The following is a 21280-nucleotide window of genomic DNA, read 5'->3' as shown; positions in this document are numbered from 1 at the left end:
TTTTAGATTAAAACAAACAGGCTAAATGTTTCACTTTAAATACCGAAGGGATTTTTGTTTATTTTTGTTTATTAAAGAAAAATTTCTAAAGTACCTTAGGTAACAGCAGCAGCAATATCTAAAAATCCTCCCACTGTATTCTCTAATTTCAACATATTATTAAGTCAGAAGAAAACATTTCCACTCACAGTTTTGCACTTTGCAACAGCAGAAGGTAATAACTTTTTTAAAAAGTCAATCTCAAAGTGACTTCTTAGTCATACATTCTATAGTTTCTATTACAAATAAGGTAGAAAAGATACAGCAATAGGGCCTGCCTTAGGACGTCACTGGACAATACATAACTGTATCTACAATTACATAATTATAGAACACATTTCATAAATACCACTGATATGCATAAAAGGGGTGAGTATAAGAAAGACAGCAAGTTTTTTTTAATGAGTGGGAAAATTATTTTAAGAAGAAAACATGAATGCTCAATGTTTTCACTCCATTTCAATTGAGAGCATATAGATTTTTGACATTGTTCTCATCTTTTTGGTCAGGAAGCACCCGATTCTATACTGGAAGATCTGGATATAGTTGAGGAATAAGACAGCTAATAAGTATATCCAAACTGCTAAAAATGCAGATACAAAAGGCTTGTACACTGCTTCAGATAAACACAAAAAGCTTATACTGTCAGAGGAAATTCAAAAGAATACAAAATCTGTTGTGTCTGTTACATTTGAGGAATAAGGGCGACACAGATTTTGGGGGGAGGGAGGGGGAGAAGACAGCACCTTAGTTCTCCTACAATGTAAATGTAACAAAGTTGGTTTTGTTCTGTATTGCACCATAGTCCAGAAATAAAACAACTAAATGGAAATTTCAAGAAATCTGACTGAGAAAGCCTGAAGAACAAGTGGGATAACTTAAAAATTTGAGTACTGAGCTAGAAAGTTCTTGAACTAATTTGTTTTGCATAGAATTTTACAGAACTAATCAAACATTCCATGAAGTGAAGACTGCCATCTTATATAGTGCATTTTCCTACAATCCTCTGAGTAGAAGTCCTTCAGAAATATTTATTGAGCTTGTAACAAGCCAAACATGTATTTCAGTGCCCTCAAAAGGGTGTGTTTAAAATGTCTTGGTGCTGTACCAGCAAGAGAGGCAGTCCTAAGGATATCTTATCACATGGTACAGACCTTTCACACCATAAATTATCAGTGTTTATACAAGATGTGCTAATCTGAGTACTAATTAGTAAACTTACAGCAAAGTTCCTAGTTTAATATATCAGTGTTCTTGCAGGACAGAGGTCCCTAACCAAGAGTTTGTGACAGGTTTCAACACATCCAAAATCCCTAAACTGCATGCAACATTTTATGTGCAAGTGTTGATGTGCATTTTTCTGGGAAGAGGGGCCACAGCTTTCATCCGATTCTCAGAAGGACCAATGACTCCCGAAGACCTACCATTACATAGTGGGTAATGCACTGGTCTACAAGCTAAGAAGGCCAACTATAAAAAGGCCACCTATAGAAAGGAGGGAAGTGTGAGCTAATAAATCTTTTTTGCTCTCCCCAATTCAACCAGAACAGCTTTGCCTTTAATTTTACTTGCATCCATGATTCCATTAGCTTTTATTTGAAGAAAGCTATAAGTTTGAAAAATCACTAAAATTATGCTTCTTCTCCACAAATATTGTTTTGATAAAACAATTCCCCATCAGTGGAGCTTCAGGAAATAAAATACAAATTTTACTAATGTGAGAATAGAGCCCTTTCCCCCTTCCTAAAAGTTAAGCTAAATGTATTTTAGTATGAAACCACAAGTTGTCCTTATACCTAAGTATTATATATAACAGTAATGCTGAAAAACATACTGTTTAACCTTAATAAGTTAGGAGGTTTTGAATTTTCTACTAAGACCACTATGTATTTTTTCCTAATTACTAATGGCCACCTTAATTAGGAGTTAAATAATAATTGTTTTTTTCACCAATTAATCTCTGCCCATAGGTAAAATATTGTCAAATAGCCACATTTTCTTTTGCCAGAAACAATCTGTGTATGCATCTCCGTTCTGAAAGAGGAAGACTATAACATTACTGATGACATAATCAAAACTGTCACTATACAGAAAAAGTACTTTTCCAGTAAGTACCCACAAATAATTTCTAATTAAAGTTTCATATGAAGCTGAAAATGATCTCTCTGCTTAGGATGTGGAACTTTTTTTAAAATTTCAAAGTAAAAATATGAAAGATCTTATTAGCTTTTAGTATTGAAAATTTTAAATTATGGCAACTTTGTTCCCTTTAAAAACTGAAAGCAGCATTAAAAATACCAATATGAAAAGAAAAATGGTAGTGCTTTCTTTCAAAGCCAGTAATTTTCTGAGTATGTTAGAAAATTAAATATTCCACAGATGGGAAAAAAAGATAAACTGCACTATTTTTCATTTGGATGAGCATACTGTTTCAACCTTGTATTTCTTAGTTACAAAATGTGAATTATACAGATTATCATTAGCCTAGGAACACTCACCACCATGATGGCTTCATTTCTATAGCTTATTTTTTTCCAAAAACAAATTATGGGGGCAGAAAAAAAAACACCTCTGTAAATGTGGGGTATATTTCATATTTGGTTAAAGCAAGATAAAACTAAAACTGTCTTTCAAAAAATTTTCAAAAATTCTTTGTTTTTTAAAAAATTATTTAGCATATGTACAAATAGATATCAGGCTTCTCCTTTTAAACAAAGCACTATTTTTTTATTTTAAGTACTTTAAGTACCAAGAACTGACTATAATATTCAGCTCATAATTTACTTTATAACAATTTTTTTTCTAAATTACTGATTAAAAAGGCTGGAATAAATTAACATTTCAAAAGGATTTCCCATAATTTAGGAACATAAAAAATTGTACACAGAGCACACATACATAGCTCTGTTACATTTGCATAATTTTACTCTCAGAGCTTCAAAAACCCCTGCGTTTCAGGCCTTTTTGCAAAGCCTCATTACAATTATCTCCTAGTGTGTTAAACATACACTAGGTCACGATTTTTGATCTCTGAGCCTGTGTGCTGATCATCTTCATCTGACTGTTGCTCTGAGCCTTGTGAATTAATATATTCATATTCAATAGGCTTTGGATAATTATATGGGTAGCCATTGTCATCAAAAAACCTCCGAAAGGTAAATTCATAGAAAGCATGTTCAGGGTGCTTTCCATTTTTATACCATCCGTTCAGAGTGTCATTTACATTTTCTTCTTCATTATCATCACTCCGTAACTTATCAGGATCAACAGGATCAAAATTTGATGTATCTGTTGGGTGTGTGATTTTAGGAATGTATGACGCAGATTGCTGTCTCAGGTCACTGGAAAAATCAATTGTTTTAAAAAACGGATGAGCTTTTATTTCATCAGCACCATTCTTGCCTAAGCGATCTTCTGGTCCTCTGCAGAGTTTAATAATAAGATCAGAGGCTTCAGGACTCAGTTTAGCTTGCGGTGGGATATGAAGAGATGTTTGCCAGTTGATAACCTTTAAGGAAGATTTTTAAAAATTAGAAGGAAAGAAATAAGAAAAACAAAAATTTCCTCCAAGTTGCAAATGAAAAAATCTTACTGGACTGTGTTTTTTTAAAATAAATTGCATGGTATTTCACCTTCCTTACCTTTTTACTTTACTTCATTTTTTCTGGCCGTGCCGCACAGCTCATGGGATCTTAGATTCCCCCATCAGGGATCGAACCCAGGCCCTTGGCAGTGGAAGTGTGAGTCCTAACCACTGGACCGCCAAGGAATTCCCTCACCTTCCTCACCTTTAATAATGAATCGGTGGGAAATAACCTTTCTTTCCATTCCCTCCTCTCTAGGCAACTTATACTCGTATTACATGACTCACTGTAAGTTTTAGTTCCCCTGTTAAGACCTTCAACCTATGGTAGAAATGACTTTCTACTGTGCCTCCCCAGTTCTATATATTTCCTTGTAGCATAATATCTCTAATACTTTGTGGTATCTATTTATGTCTGTGTCCTACTACAGTATAAAATTTCATAAGGCTATAGACCATGTTTTGTCTTTGCATTTCCCAGTGTGTGGCAAACTGCCTGGCACATAATTAACAGATAGTCAATAAACACTTATTCTTGTTTTGAATAAACTGGAATGAGGGAGGGAGGAAGGAAGGGAGGGAGAAAAGGAAGGGGTAGGTCTCCATAAATATTTATTAAATAAATGAATAAATGAACTTCATTCTCCCTTATTCATATATGAGCTTATCAGTGCTGTGTAGAGAAGAAAATTAAACCCCCTCTTCAATAACCAAAGTAAAAACTCAATGGACCCTTCTGGCCTCGGCGCATGACTCGGCTCAGTCCAGTTCAAGATGCTGACAAACAGAGGTGGTGCTTGAAAGCTTTTTGAGGAGATAACATGTATTTGAACATGTTATGATTGATATATACAGAGTAGAGGTTTTTGCTTACTGTCCTTTTCATGGTGGTAGCAGGGGAGAACTCCTGAAAAGGTGCAAATATCTGCAAGAACATGTATCTGCCCCATAGAGAATTTCTGTAGAATTCAATTCCATTTAAACTATTTAAAATCATTTTTCTGCCCACCAGCCCCAGCCTGAAGCTCAACATAGTAACTAGACTAGCTATCCTAGCAATACAACTATCTTAAGACAACTTTGTCAGCTGCTTTAATTTACAAAGGTTAGTTCTAAATCCCATTCTTTTGAGTATTCTAAACATTGTATGTTTCAAAGTATCCTTTTAAAAACTTGTTTTTTTGTGCTTACATTTTTTCTATAATAGATTATTTTGATGATTAAACTTGACCCCTTTGACAGAAAATGGATCAGTGGATTCCTAAGGATCAGGGAGGAGTCTGTGCATAAGGTTTCGGGGGCGGGGGTGGGGGGGCGGGTGTTGAAGAACTGTTCCACACTTTGATTATGGTGGTGATTGCATTTGTCAAATTTCGGAGTCAGTTTTACTGAATGTAAATTCAATGTGAATAAACATGACTTTAAAAACTTAAAAAGAACAAAAAACAAAAACTCAATGGATGGGCTCAACAGCAGAATGGAGATGTCAGAGGAAAGAATCAGTGAACTTAAAGAAAACTCAATAGAAATGATACAATCTGAACAACAGAGAGAAAAAAAGTTTGAAAATATGAGAACCTCAGTAACCTGTGGGACTATACCAAAAGGTGTAACGTTGGTGTCAGAGTTCCAAAAGGAAAAAATATGTGGTACAGAAAAAATATTTGAAGAAATGATGGCTGAAAATTCTCCAAATCTGATAAAAGACACACCTGTAAATTCAAGATGCTGTTTTGTGTCAAGAGACACCAAACAGGACAAGCCCTAAGAAATCCATGCCCAGACAAATCATAATTACAACACTGAAAGCTAAAGAAAATTTCTTGTAAGTAGCCAGTGAAAAATGATACATTACTTGAGGGAACAATGATTTGAATTACTGTAGATTTCTCATCAGAAAACTATGGAGGACAGAAGGAAGTGGATACATTTTAAAGTGCTGCAAGAACTGAAACGCAGACTTCTATTACCAATTGATAATATCCTAAGGAAGGTGAAATAAAGACATTCTTAGATGAAGGAAAACTAAAATAATCTGCTGTAAGCAAACCTGCTCTAAAATATTTGCTAAAGGAAGTTCTTCAGACAGAAGGGATTGATATAGAAAGAATCGTAAAACATCAGGAATGCAGGAAAGCAAGGAAAATGCTAACTATCTGGGTAAATACAAATGACTATTCTCATCTTGAGTTCTTTAAAATAAGTTGATGGTTGAAAACAAAAACTGTAACATTGTTGGATGAGGCTTTTTTTTTTTTTTTGATGTGGACCATTTTTAAAGTCTTTATTGGATTTGTTACAATATTGCTTCTGTTTCATGTTCTGGGTTTTTTTTTTTGGCCAGGAGGCATGTGGGATCTTAGCTGCCCATGCTTTGGAAGGTGAAGTCTTCTTAACCACTGGACCACCAGGGAAGTCCTGGATGAGGTTTTATATGTATGTAGATGTGATGCATATAAAACTAAGACACAGGGCTTCCCTGGTGGCGCAGTGGTTGGGAGTCCACCTGCCAATGCAGGGGACACGGGTTCGAGCCCTGGTCCGGGAGGATCCCACATGCCATGAAGCAGCTAGGCCCACGCGCCATGGCTACTGGGCCTGTGCTCTGGAGCCTGCGAGCCACGACTACTGAAGCCCGCATGCCTGGAGCCCGTGCTCCGCAGCAGGAGAGGCCACTGCTGTGAGAAGCCTGCACACTACAACGAAGAGTGGCCCCTGCTTTCTGCGACTGGAGAAAGCCCGCGTGCGACAGCGGGGTTCCAGTGCAGCCAGACATAAATAAATAAATAAATTTAAAAAAACCAAACTAAGACACAAAGGGTAGAGAATGAAGGGACCTATATGGTAGTAAGGTTCTACACTGAACTTTTAGTGGTAAGATACTGATTCTAAGTAGACAATGAAAATTTAGTATGTATCTTGTAATCACTAGAACAACCTCTAACAGAACTATATAAAGAGATAATAGTCAAAAACACAGTAGAGTGAGATCTCATGGAAAATGGCAAACAGGAAGCCTCAGTGGTCAGTCCCTCCACAAAAACAATCATTAAATTGAGAAAAAAAAATTCAACTCTCATCATAATCAACCATTTTGGTGCTGTGGAATCTGACTAGATCCTAAGAGCAATGAGGGGAGTGCTTCATGAAGGGAAAAGCTGCTAAAACTTGGTAAGATAGCAGTGTGCATGAACCAACTACCATTCACCATTCCTCAGCCTCACCGTGGTTATGGAGAGGGCAGCCCATTTTCCTGGTATGGTGCCAAGGTAAGGACCAGTAAGGACCTTGCCTTCCAAAAATTTGAGGCTGTACATTTTGGCTGGTCTTGGTGATTCCCTGAGGGACCAGTCCAGAGGCCTGCCTTTCTTTTGACCCTCTCAGGAATACTTGAAGAGAGAGACATGCTTTTCTTTTCTGATACAGACATTTAAGGAAATCTCTATCAAGTCACTGGATTAGGCTGTTTTTCTTTAAGTTTTGAGAGTTCTTAAATAGTCTAGAGATAAGCCTGCTGGTGGGTATGTGACCTGTAAGTATTTTCTCCCAAACTGTAGCTTGTCTTTTCATTGTTTGACTATGTCTTTGGCAGACTGAAAGTTTTTAATTTTTGATGAAGTCCAAATTCTCAACCTTTTCTTTAATGAACCATGATTTTAATGTCATTTCTAAGAACTCTTCACCTAAGCCCAGGCCACAGAGATTTTCTCCTACATTTTCTTTTAAAAGTATAGCCTTTATATTTTATCTAGATCTATGACTCACTTTGAGGTAGTCTTTGTGTAAGGTGTCAGGTTTATGTTGAGTCAGTATTTTTTGTATATGGCTGACCAATCTTTCCATCACCACTTGTTGAAATACTATCCTTTCTCCATTTGTACCTTTGTCAAAGAACAAATGGCCATATTTGTGTGGTCTTACTTCCCTATTCACTATCCTGTTCCATTATCTGTGTGTGTAATCTCTTGCCAATATCATACTGTCTGGACTACTGTAACTTCATAGTAAGTCTTAAAATCAAGTAGTTGATTCCTCAAACTTTGTCCTTCTTTTAAAAAACTGTTTTTGTGGGACTTCCCTGGTGGCGCAGTAGTTAAGAATCCGCCTGCCAATGCAGGGGACACAGAAAGCTCCCAAATGCCACGGAGCAACTAAGCCCGTATGCCTCAACTACTGAGCCTGCGCTCTAGAACCCGTGAGCCACAACTATTGAAGCCCGCGCGCCTAGAGCCTGTGCTCCATAACAAGAGAAGCCACCACAATGAGAAGCCCATGCACCGCAACAAAGACCCAACACAGCCAAAAATAAATAAATAAAAAATAAATTTATTTTAAAAACCCTGTTTTCTTATCAGTTTCTTTGTCTACCCATATGAATTTTAGAATTGGCTCACCTATACCTACAAAAATTCCTGCTGGGAACTTCTATTGGATTTGAGTGAAATCTGTAGATTAGTTTTGGGGGAACTGATAGCTTTACTATGTTGAGTCTTCCAATCCATCAACACGGTATGATTCTCCATTTATTAAGATCTTGGTTTTTTCCATCAGAGTCTGTAACTTTTAGCATTCAGATCTCGTTCATGTTCTATTAGATTTATACCTAATAGAATTATAGGTATAATATGACCCAATATTATACCTAAGTATTTCATTTTGGCGAAGCTACTGTAAATGGTATTGTTTTAAAATTTCAGTTGCCTGACTTCCCTGGTGGCGCAGTGGTTGAGAGTCTGCCTGCCGATGCAGGGGACACAGGTTCATGCCCCGGTCCGGGAAGATCCCACATGCCGCGGAGCGGCTGGGACCGCGGGCCATGGCTGCTGAGCCTGCGCTCCACAATGGGAGAGGCCACAACAGTGAGGGGCCCGCGTACCGCAAAAAAAAAAAAAAAAAAAAAAAAAAATTCAGTTTCCATTTGTTCATTGCTTGACTATAGAAATACAATTGATTTTTACGTGGTACCCTTATATCCTACAACCTCGCTAAACTCACTTATTAGTTCTTTGGAGTTCTTCAGATTCCCTGGGATTTTCAGTATACAGTATTATGTCATCTGTGAATAAAGCAAGTTTTTTTTTTCTAATATTTATGCCTTTTATTTTTTTTTGTTGCTGTATTACGCTGGCTAAGACTTCCAGAACTTTGTTGAGTAAGACTCATTAGAATAGACATCCTTGTCTCGTTCCTGAAATTAGGGAGAAGGCATCCAATTTTTTACACACACAGCACCCACACAAATATGTATGTATTTATACGTATGCATATACTTACATATATACATATATATTAAAATGAAGGGGAAAGAAAGACACTTTCAAACAAATCTGACACAAACCCGAGAGAATGCATTACCAGTAGACCTGTAATAAAAGAAATTCTAAAAGGAGTTTTAAATATAATGTATTAAGTGCAATGACAGAAGTTGTAACTTGAGGAGAGCATCATAGAAAAGATGATTATCTTAAGACATTCTCAGAGAATGATTAAAATGACCAGGAGTGAACCAGGAAGGGGGGAAGGTTGTGAAACATGGGAGAGAAAGAAGGATATTCCAGATGGAGGGAATGGTATGAACAAAGGAACTGAGGACAAATTTGGACTTTAGCCCACAGACAAGGCCACTAAAGGGTTTTTTAATGGGACAGTTTATGGTCAAAGTTGTGAGCAGCTTTTCATTTAAGTGCCAGGGAGATACAGACATTTGTTAGTAGTTTGGGGCTAGAATGTGCATGAAAGGAAACAAAGCCAGCAGCCAGTAGTAAGAGTAAACTGGAATACATCTTCAAAAGGTACTAAAAACTTCTATGAGAATGAAATATGAATGTAGTGTATTAGTGAGGAAGGATATGAGTATGGTAACACTGAGATGATGGAGATAAAAGAGTTCGCTCATGGAATTTTAGTGGGTTCCTGTATCCTTACAAGTTCTTTCTTTAATTCTAGATTAAGATGCTCAAAGTAAAGGACTGACAAAGGTGTATGGTACTGGGACTTCATAACAATTCTTTTGGTATAGATTCTATACCTTACCTTCACTTGGGTTTCAAATGGTGTTTGTGCCAAGAAAGGAGGTTGTCCCACCAACATTTCAAAAAGAATGACACCAACACTCCACCAGTCACATAACTGTGTATAGCCTAAAATAAGATACCAAAGTTGTGGTTATTCATAAGCACTTTTAAAAAAGTGCTCAGAATTAATACAATCAAAATTAATATTAAATCACCAATTTATACTGAAAAATTAATACTTTTATTATAAGCCTGAAACGAGCCACATTCTAATGTAGTTTCAGCTGGTCTAAAGGCATACTGAGATTATTTATGAAACAAACGTTTTACCTGTTCGTAACAACACTTCAGGCGCAATATAATTGGGAGTCCCAACCAAAGAATGTGCAAGACATCGCTGGTGCTGGCGTGCAGCTCTCCGCTCTAGTGGCTTCAGTCTATCTCCACATCGACAGTTAGAGGGGTCACCCCATTCATTACTGAAATCCATACTATCTTGCCGTGGATGGTCACCTGTATAGTAAAAAAATAAATAAACGAAAAAGAAAAGCAACAAGAACAAGAGTAAACCTAGTCTGTTTAACCTTTTGACGTCATAGTTTAGAGTTAACAACGCTTCCCCTTGTTGACAAGCTGAGACACAATGTATGGCAAATCACTGATGGTGTTTATTAATAATTAGAGCCTGCACTCTTGAAATATCAATAGGACAAGTTTTACTCTAAGAAAAATAAGCCTAAGATGCAGTAATTTACTCAATATTAAGTGATGACGGTAAAAATCATTGAGTAGGTAGGATTGAGAATTTGGTACTCAGACTGCTCTGCAATACTACTCCAGACAAAGTTTCAAACAAATTAAGAGTTGTGTTTCATTCATTCAGCAAATGACAACGATAATAATAAAGACACTGTTCTTCTCTCAGGCAGCTTCTCTGCAGGGGAGAAATACAACAAACAAATACACATATAAGAAACATAGTGATGCATTCCATACAGAGAATCAACATGGGGTGGTGATACGGCAAATGTTCTAGGGTGGCTTGGGAAGACCAACTGAGGTGACATTTATAAAAAAATAAGAGGAACTCAACCATTTGAAAACCAGAGCAAGGCACCTACACAATCCCAGCAGCACCACAGAGAAGAGAAGTGTGGTTCGAAAGGGGGAGAACGGTAGGAAATGGAGCAGGAGCCAGTGCACAAGGGTGTGTGAGCGAGAGAAATGGTCTGCTTTTTCCTCGAAGTGCAGCGGGAAGATACTGGAGAGTGTGAAGCAAGAGAATGAAAAGGTCTGATAAATGTTTAAAAAAGAAAAGTTTAACTGCTGTATAGAGAATAGATTATAGGGAGGACAAGGGTGAAAAAGAGATCAGGTAAGAGGCTGTCACAGTTAAGTTTGGACTGTGATGGTAACAGTGCACATGGAGAAAAGTGAAGAGATTGAAGATACATTTAGATATATTTAGAGGTGGAGCAAGCAGGACTTACTGAGGGATCAGACATGGAGGGTGTGGAGAAAGAATCAAGGATGGGTGGCGGTGGTACAATTTACTAAAAGGGAGGGGGAACAAATATGGAGGGGGAGAATTAAGAGTTGTGGACTGGCAATGTTAAGTTTGAAAGCTCTATTAGGAATCCTTGTGAAAGGGAGAGGCTGTTTCTGAAGAGAGAGATTTGGAAGTCATTGATGTAGAGCTAGTAATTAAAGCCATGACTGGATGAAATCATCTAGGAAAAAAAATATTTGAAATTAACCTAACTGTAATAATCATCTAGGATGTCTGATTAAAATACAATTTCTACCCTCAGTGGAGATTTTCAATCAGAAGACTGGAATAGAGCCTAAGAATCATATTTGTAAGATGAACCCCAAGTAATTTAGGTGAATCTGGGGAGACATTAAATTATGTTAAGCTGAATATTAAAGTAGGTTCAGGATCTACTCCTAGTAGTATCTCAGTTCTATCCATTTAATGTCCATCTTCTTGTGTTCACAAGAAGCACTGGAGGCCAGTTATACTTACCTCAGAGGATTGCTGCAAGCATTAAATCAGAAAATATGTAAAGCACCTAGTCATAGTAAGTATTCAATGAATGCTCGATTGACTTACACTTCCATTAGTGCTTGGAGGGATGTTGGTGAGGCAGTGTGTATAGAAGAAATAACATGGGCCCCGTAAGCAGACAAACCTGAGTTCAAAGCCTAGCCCTGACACTTATTTTCTGTCTGACCAGGGGCAAGTTTCTTATTCTAACTTAGCCTCAGTTTCTTCACTCTGCCTCACAATGACATTGTGAAGATTAAACAGAATCATGTACATAAAGTGTTTAAGGTTAAACAAGTTGTATAACAGTCATACAACAGAAGCCTAAACAGTCGTGAAAATAAATGTTATATGCAGGAACACAGATGAACCTCAAACATATAAAGGAAGTCAACACAGAAGACTACATATAGAATGATTACATTTAAATAAAGGTTCAAGAGTAGGCAAAATGAAATAATAAATTATTTAGGGATATATACACATATGTGATAAGAGTGTAGAGAAAAGTAAAGAACTGATTATAGAGTTCTGAAATACTCCTATGGAAGAAAGAAAAGGAAGTGATTGCTTAGGGTCGTCAAAAGTACCAATATCTAGTTCTTAAGCTGAATGGTGGGTATGGGGCTTCATTTAAAAATTATTTTCAAATTGTTATTCGTCTGACATATTTCAAATTAATAAAATATAAAGAGGGCTTCCCTGGTGGCGCAGTGGTTGAGAGTCCGCCTGCCGATGCAGGGGACATGGGTTCGTGCCCCGGTCCGGGAAGATCCCACATGCCGCGGAGCAGCTGGGCCTGTGAGCCGTGGCTGCTGAGCCTGTGCATCCGGAGCCTGTGCTCCGCAACGGGAGAGGCCACAGCAGTGAAAGGCCCACATACCGCAAAAAAAAATAATAATAAATAAAATAAAATAAAGAGATTAACTCAAAAATGTTAATGATATTTAGAAATAATTAATTCTAGCACACTCTTTCATTTTATAAATCTAAATGTCTAAAGGACTCACCCACATTTATCCAGTGGAGTCAAGACCTGACCCAGGGCTTCTGGCTCCCATCCAGGGATAATACCATCTTATATTTTATTGCATTATAAATCATATGCATATGTCCAAATTTTATGAATTTACTCACCACTCTGATAGTACTTAGAATCATGTGTCCATCTGAAGCCAGTGCAGAGGCCGAAGTCAGTCAATTTAATATGACCATCACGATCAATCAAAATGTTATCAGGTTTAATATCTCTATGAATAAAACCCATTTTATGAACACTTTCAACCGCACAGGTAAGTTCTGCTATGTAGAATCGTGCCAGATTTTCTGGAAAGATGCCCATTCTAATTAATAGGCTCATCATATCACCCCCAGGAATATAGTCCATTACAAAGTATAAATTGTCCTTGTCTTGGAATGAATAATAAAGACGAACTACCCATTCGTTGTCAGCTTCGGCCAGGATATCTCTCTCAGCTTTAACGTGAGCAACTTGATTTCGAAGCAGAACATCTTTCTTTCGAAGAGTTTTTGTGGCATATAAAGCCTTAGTATCTACTTTTCTTGCTAGACAGACTTCACCAAATGCTCCTATTCCTAATGTCTTTATCTTCACAAACATAGACTTGTCCATTTTAGCCCTCTTAAGACGGATGTAATTAGACTCTTTTTGGCAAAGCATCTTTCTCATTTGATCTTGGGCATCTTGAGATAATCCAACCTAGGCAAATAAACTAAATATTAAATGAGGAATTATCTTCTATACTAAATATTAAGACATCGCTTGGAAAAAATTCAGGCATATATTTAAAGGTTAAATGCATAATAATTTTTAATAAAGCATGTTAGAAATCTAGAATGTACTTCAGAGAAAATTAATCATCAGAAGTGCAGCATAAGAAATAGTTAACGGGACACACAAGGTGAGTGTATATGCAGAGTCTGCTGTAGAGAGCAGAACAAGGAGGAGATATCAATGGTCAGCTTTCTACTCTTCTCTAATGCACTCAAAAAACTTGTTCCCAGTGTGCAATAGCCAGACATGTTAACATGCACCCTCATCTATCTCTTCATGCATATTCATCCCAAACTACGTAATTAGATCGCTTTCATTATATGCATCTCTTTGTGGAATGCCTATGCCTCAAATGGTCTTCTTCTCATTTTATCCTTCATGAAAAGAAATTCTTCCACTTCAGGTTCATTTATTCTAAAAAACTGATGTATTAAGAACAAAAGAATGTCTTTCCTAACCTAACCACTCATTAATAGTCAGTCTTTCCTTTTATCTTTCTCAGGGCATTAGAGTAAGGGTAGGACTCACAGCCACCACTAATGCAAAATGCAAAGGGTATGTCCTACCTTATTTAAAAGGGACAACTTTTTTGATTACAAGGTATCTTTTAGATATTTTGGAATGTTTCAAAGAATAGTCAGTGTGACTTATGAAGATACCAAAAAAACAGATAAAAACAAAACCCAACGTCTAAGTAGACATGGAATACCTCGATTCAGAAGGAATGAATAGTTCATTTTTGACTAGTTAATGCAGAATTAACTTAAGAATTTAAATAGAAAAGGAATTTGATTTGAAAAGTAGAGTATAATTCTAGAAATGCAAGACTAATTAAAATATAGCAACCTCATGCTTCTGTTAGGATGCGCGTTTGCATGCAAAATCTTTTAAGGGTGGCATGCCAGACTTAGTACAGAACTATTTCTCTAAAAATCTTACTTGCCTACACAGTAATGGAGGCTACAGAAGTCAGCAAAGCTTCCAACACCATAAAAGTTTAAATCAGCTATTAGTGAAAGTGAAGAGGAAAAAGGAAAAATAAACTAAGAAAATACATACAGACAGACTTTAGTAAGAAATTCTAAGAGCTAAATATGGATAAGTCATACAGGTTATCATGGTATTTCTCACCTCACAAAATTCAATTTATAGCAGGAGTTAACTATACTGTGAAATCAGATTTAGAAAAATCATTTTAAAAGAATGGCTCTCTCAAGTTTCATAAGGAAGTTTAACACAAATTTAAGCCTCTTGGCTTTTGAGCACTAGATGTAAGATTAGGAGCCAAATCTTTGAACTGTAAACAGAGGATAAAAATAATAATGAGAGTACCACCGTAATATCTAGTGAAGAGATCTACATGGAATCAACAACAGATATTAATCTAAAGTATTTAATTATTCTGATCTCCTTTTTAGTAGTTTAATAATTTCAACATATTTTTCTAGTACATTATAAAAATAAAATTAGAAGGGGAAATAACTGAAAGGAGATGTGTCTGACACTTTCTAATTAAGACCAATCTGATGAATAAGCCCCCAAGCCCAAAAACTACTGTAAATAAAAATAAATGTTTCATAAGTTTATCAAGAGATGGGACCCAGATATTTCTAGTTTATTTTAAAATGTAAGATAATGTGTAAACTCTAGAAAAAAACCCTTGCTCCAATTTCCATTAAAGGGATTATGCATACCTAAACTACACACTGTAAACTGTATTTTTCTTAATTTATTACAACTGTATTATAAAAAATTCTGAGTAAATCATGAAATGCTAAAATAAAATGGTATAATCGAAAATACTTAATGTTTACTAACTTTTAAATAATTGAAAATATATTTAGGATAAAAAGAAAGAAAAATACTGGACCACAGTATTTTAAAATAAACAACAAGCAAATACATAATCAAGTATAAAAATGGACATTTTAAAAGGTTTTATACTCAGCCGTAAAAAAGAATGAAATAATGCCATTTGCAGCAACATGGATGGACCTAGAGGCTGTCACACTGAGTGAAGTAAATCAGACAAATATCATATGATATAGCTTATATATGGAATCTAACAAAAAATGGTACAAATGGACTTATTTACAGAACAGAAATAGAGTCACAGATGTAGAAAACAAACTGATGGTTACCAGGGCGGTAAGGAGTAGGGAGGGATAAATTAGGAGATTGGGATTGACATATACACACTACTATATATTAAACAGATAACTAATAAGGACCTACTGTATAGCACAGAACTCTATTCAATATTCTGTTATGGCCTATATGGGAAAAGAATCTAAAAAAGAGTGGATATATGTATATGTATAACTGACTCACTTTGCTGTACACCTGAAACTAACACAACATTGTAAATCAACTATATACTCCAATAAAAATAAAAAATTTTTAAAAAGAGGTTTTACCCGCATCATTTCGTTCTCTAATTGTTTTTTACGATGTAGACGCTGCTGATGAGATTTGAGTACATTTTCTACATGTTGCTCCATAAAGAATTTAAATGCCTGAGGAGAATAACTTTGGATACGAGATTCCCTTCGCTCTTCATCTTTCTTGTTTTTCCTAACGGTGATAGGTGAAGTGGTAATCTGTTTCTTTTCTTTATCTCCATTATCAACATTTTCGTAACTTTTCTCACTCTCATCTTCCTTGGGCAAGCTCGGCTGTTCCTCTTTGCTAGATTTATTGACTGATTCATATGGAGGAACAGATGGGTTTTGGTGCAGCAGATGTTTGGGATAAGGTGGTGGTGGACCTTGATAGTTTGGAGCTTCAGCAACAGGCGGCATAACGGTCACATTTGAAGTGGTACCCTCAGAAAAAGGACCAGGTTGAACAGTTTGAATTGGCTGTGGTATCCAAGAAGGGTGTGTAGGTGCTAAAGCAGTCTGCAGCTCTGGTTTCAATACGCGTATACTTTTCACAGGCTGTTGAATGGGAGCTGGTGTAATAGCAGTGACTGTCGTAGCCGAAGGCTGTGAATTAGCAGAATGACTTGTTCTATTTCCTAATGGGTTATTAAAAGAGTTTGACCTCACTGGTATGTTAGGTTGCCATGTAGGGATTTCATGTCCACTGCTCGGGGATGACTGGGCAGGAGCAGAAGATGACTGAGGCCAAGTTGTTTGCAGTCCAGGTACATTAATGTTATAAAGTTCCATGTTATGACTATTTCTGTTTGGCACCATCATAGACTGAGGAATACTCCCATTTGTGTATGATGAAGGAGCAGCAGATCCTCCTGTCTGTAAAGCAGAAGGGCTTTGTCCATTAGCTGGGGTCAGAGGGTATGGAGGCGGTGGCTGCCGATTCACAGCGCCAGCAGGGACAACATTTTGGTGTATCATAAAATCAGTCTGGCCACTGCCATTCTGAATTCCAGGTCTCCCTGGTGGAAAGTTAAATTTGTTAGCACTCTGCATGATGATTGGTTGCCTGCCAACAGGAACAGAATTAATGCCTCTCTGTCCCTGATTAGGAGGATTCATTGGGGACGTGTTAAGAGGTGGTGGAGGATAGCCCTCCTGCCAGGCTCCAGGTGGAACAGGAGAGATGCGGGAGATTACGTATTCCATGTTCCCAGAATAGCGCTTTGTTTGAGTGTTTGGTTCCCATGATGGGGGAGGTGGAGTTGTACCTCTTGGCGGGGGAGTCTGGCCTCTTGGAGGTGGTGGAGGAGTGACACTCCTGACTTGAGGAGGTGGGGGGGGGTTCACTCTCTGTCCGTTGCTAGGGTGAGCTTGAGTAAATGCTGTTATACCAGATCCTGACAAAGGTCTTCCTACATCTGTCTGTGAGTTGGGACTTTCAGAACGATAGGCCACACTTTCTCCTAGTGGTGGGCCATGTCTCTGAGGAACTAAGGATTCTTTAGAACCTTTCCAGCTTTGTTTGCGGTTAACTGATTGTTGCACACTCCCTATGGGAATAAAACAAAAACAAACAAAAAAAAAAAACGTTTTTTTAACCTCTTACTTTCGAAAAACTTAGCTTGGAATTCTAACACTACTAAATGATAATTCTCTTTCAAGAATCACAAAAATCAAATTTGAGTATGTGCTTTTATTTTACCTTTTAAAATTTTATTTATTTTTGACTAGGTAACACATTCTCATAGCTCAAAATTCAAGCAGTACAAAAGGACACCCACCCCGTCCCTTGGGCAACCAATGTCACTGAAGGTAACCAATGTCATCAGTAAGATATTTTAGGAATACACAGGTAAATAGTACTAGAAAAGGGAAAGGGAACCCTCCTACACTGTTGGTGGGAATGTAAATTGGTGCAGCCACTGTGGAGAACAGTATGGAGGTTCATCAAAAAAACTAAAAACAGAGTTGCCATATGATCCAGCAATCCCACTCCTGGGCATATATCTAGACAAAACTGTAATTTGAAAAGATACATGCACCCCTATGTTCATAGCAGCACTATTTACAAGAGCCAAGACATGGAAACAACCTAAATGTCCACTGACAGATGAATGGATAAAGAAGATGTGGTATATATATATAATATATATATATTATGTATATATATATAATATATATATATATTATATATATATATGTAATACACACACACACACACAATGGAATATTACTCAGCCACAAAGAAGAATGAAATAATGCCATTTGTAGCTACATGGATGCAACCAGAGATTATCATACTAAGTGAAGTAAGTCAGAAAAAGAAAGATAAATACCATATGATATCACTTATATGTGGAACCTAAAATATGACACAAATGAACTTACCTAAAAAACAGAAACAGACTCAGACATAAAGAACAGATTTGTGGTTGCCAAGGGTGGGTGGGTGGGGGGAGGCGGGGAAGTGTTGGATTGGGAGGTTGGGATGAGCAGATGCAAACTATTATATACAAAATGGATGAAAAACAAGGTCCTACTGTAGAGCACAGGGAACTTATATTCAATATCCTGTAATAAACCATAATGGAAAAGAATATGTATATGCATAACTGTATCACTTTGTTGTACATCAGAAACTAACACTGTAGATCAACTACACTTAAATTAAAAAAAGTATACCTCCTATACATACTATTGTGCCTGGGTCTTTTCATTAAAAAAAATGAAGATTCTGTAGTAGTACATAAAGTGTTTCTTTACCTTTAAAAAATGTTATTACAGTTTTTCACTGTATGGATGTACCCAAATTTACTTAATCAGTTTCCCTACTGATGACTGTTAAGGTTGTTTCCAGTCTTTTGTTTTACCCCTCCCCACAAAAAGCAATGAAGAATTTTGTACAGATACCATTTCATATATATGTTAAGTAGACAAATTATTAGAAACGGCATTATTGAGCCAAAGGATGTGTCCATTTGTAATTTTGATAGATATAACACTAATTTTAAATACATTTCAATATGGCTTTTAAAACAAAAAAAGGCAGTAGGGGATAATTAGCTGAACACTAAATAAGGTAGAGATTTTACAAAGTCTCTATTTAATGGAATTTCCAAATAAATTAAACAGGCAAGAAAACATATGATACCAAAAAAAATGAAGTATTTAAAATAGTCTGGTCACTAAGAAAAGTATAATACATTAAAAAAAATATATAAAATACATTTGTATAAGATATGATACATATAAATAATACATTCCAGAAGGATTAAACATTTAAATGTTAATGATGAAACCATACAAGTACTAGGAGAAAACCAGTGAACATTCGATAATATTGGGGTACCTCTTTGTACCTCCTGGGAAGGTCTTCCCAAGTATGACAAAGGGAGAGGACATACAGTAATAGACTGATAAATACATAAAACACTTAGCACCATTCAAAACAAAACAAGAAACACCCACAAACTTAAAGGGTCAACATCATCCTGGGAGAAAATACATTTAATAACACATGAAAAAAACCTGGTAAATATTCAGAATGTACAGTTTAACATTCTATTTCATCTAGGCTGGGCAGCATCTTGGGTCTACGACTTCAGGGAAAGTCATCACTCTGGGCAAGCTAGACAAGTCCTCTGACCACAGGCTCAGTCTCACCTTCCTCGGTTAGTCAGCTGAGGCCAACTGCACCAAGTCACTCTCCCAGCTTTTACCAGGTAAGACGAAATCTCTGCAACCCGCAAGTACACTGCCGTCCCTGCTGCTCTGCACCTCCCATAAAGTTCTCGTGTTCTTCCACTTCCTAAACCCTCCCACTGTTGCCCTCTAGACACACTCTGTTCTATAACTAGCAAATACTCCTCGATCACTAGCCTCTGCTCCAAGCTTTCCCCCCACATCCTTAAAGCTGGTTATCATCTGCTGACATTACCTTCCTTTCAGTCCTCTGCAGTCAAGGTTTTCTTTAAAAATAAACTGGGCTAAAAGGGGGAACTCCACTTCTTTGCTCTCCATTTATGCTTCTAGATCATTGTTACTTCTGCAAACTCTTTTTTAAAAGCCAGTTCTTTAGAAGCTCATGCTATCTGTGGGAGGCCACATTCATTCCTCTACTGGTCACCCAATGAACACCTACTTGATCGCCCTCATTCACCCATAACTTTGGCATTCTACCCTAAGCCCTGACAACATTCTATAACTTCAACATCCACATGGACGAACCATCCATCACCCTGGTTCCGGGTTCAATCCCTGTTCTGGGAACTAGGATCCCACAAGCCGCGCGGCGTGGCAAAAAAAAAAAGCGAAAACTGGATAAGAATTTTGAAATACCAAGTTAGAATCCTGAACAAGTTCTGCAAAATAATGGGACATCCTCACTTGGATAACTCAATGAACCTAACTAAACCTTATGTCTACAACCAGACTTATGATCTTTCTCCACCAAATCCTGTCCTCCCTTAGCGTTCCCTTTCATAATGTGAGGTATCACCATCCATTTTTATACACCAAAAGCCTAAGAGTCATCCCACTCCATTATCACCCACCATATGCAATCTATCGCCATGTCCTTGTCAATTTTACTCCTCCTATCTTTCTTATTTCATTCAATTTTCTCCACCACCATCTCCCTAGTCCAAATTACCTTCATTTCCTGTGAATTGTATTTCTTATCAAGTCTATCCAGACACCCTCCTTTGCTCTCTCTAATCCGTTCTCATCCATTGCAGCTATCTTTCTGAAACACAAAGTTAATCATGTCATTACCCTGCTTGAAATGTTTCCATAACTTCCTGCTGCTCTTAGGATAAAATCAATAGACAGTCCTGCATAGTCAGGCCCCTATGCACTTCTCCGTTCATATCTTATACTCTTGTTTTCAGGGTTCTAGCCACTTTCATTTCTTCGAATGTGACATCAAAACCTGCCAAACAAGCCATGCATAGGAACACGCTTCCTCATGAAACCCATCCCCATTAACCCTTGTCTTTCTTCAGATATCAGCTCTACTATCAGTTTCACAGGAAGGTTTTCTCTCATCTCCTTGGTGAGGTCAAAAATCCCTCTATTATATAAGTCCACAGTACCACATAACTGTCCCCTCTTCATTCATACCTACATAGTTGTAATTCTACATGTATTTGTGTATTTGAGCTCCCATACTAGAATCTCAGCTCCACAAAACGGCAAGAACTTTATAGTCAATGCCAAGCAAAGGGCCTGAAATAGTGGTTGATCAAGAAAAATTTGCTGAATGAAAAAATGAGGCCTCTTATAAATCAATTTAAAAAGACAAATACAAGATTAAGAAAGAATTAAAATGTCAATTTAAAAATAATCAATAAACAAATGTGTACGCTCACCAGTGATCAAAGAAATGTGAATGTAAAATGATAGTATTTTCACAACCACTAA

General features: G+C 37.0%; 1 protein-coding gene across 2 annotated transcripts in view; it reads right to left on the bottom strand.

Annotated features, from left to right (window-relative positions):
• Positions 1–713: 713 nt before the first annotated feature.
• Positions 714–21280, bottom strand: part of LATS1 (large tumor suppressor kinase 1) — a 41918-nt gene continuing 21351 nt past the window's right edge. For both annotated transcript variants that reach the window (XM_082634323.1, XM_082634322.1), the window contains 5 exons: positions 15896–17409; positions 12821–13403; positions 9967–10149; positions 9656–9762; positions 714–3547 (listed from right to left, as the gene is read on the bottom strand). In XM_082634323.1, coding sequence (XP_082490449.1) covers positions 3038–3547; positions 9656–9762; positions 9967–10149; positions 12821–13403; positions 15896–17409 — 2897 coding nt within the window. In that variant the 3' untranslated portion in view covers positions 714–3037. The remainder of the gene's footprint in view (positions 3548–9655; positions 9763–9966; positions 10150–12820; positions 13404–15895; positions 17410–21280) is intronic.

The sequence above is a fragment of the Mesoplodon mirus genome, assembly GCF_964341445.2.
Source record: "Mesoplodon mirus genome assembly, chromosome: 10".
Taxonomy (NCBI): domain Eukaryota; kingdom Metazoa; phylum Chordata; class Mammalia; order Artiodactyla; family Ziphiidae; genus Mesoplodon; species Mesoplodon mirus.
Note: the sequence above shows the minus strand (reverse complement) of the source record. Positions and strands in the feature narration are given on the sequence as shown.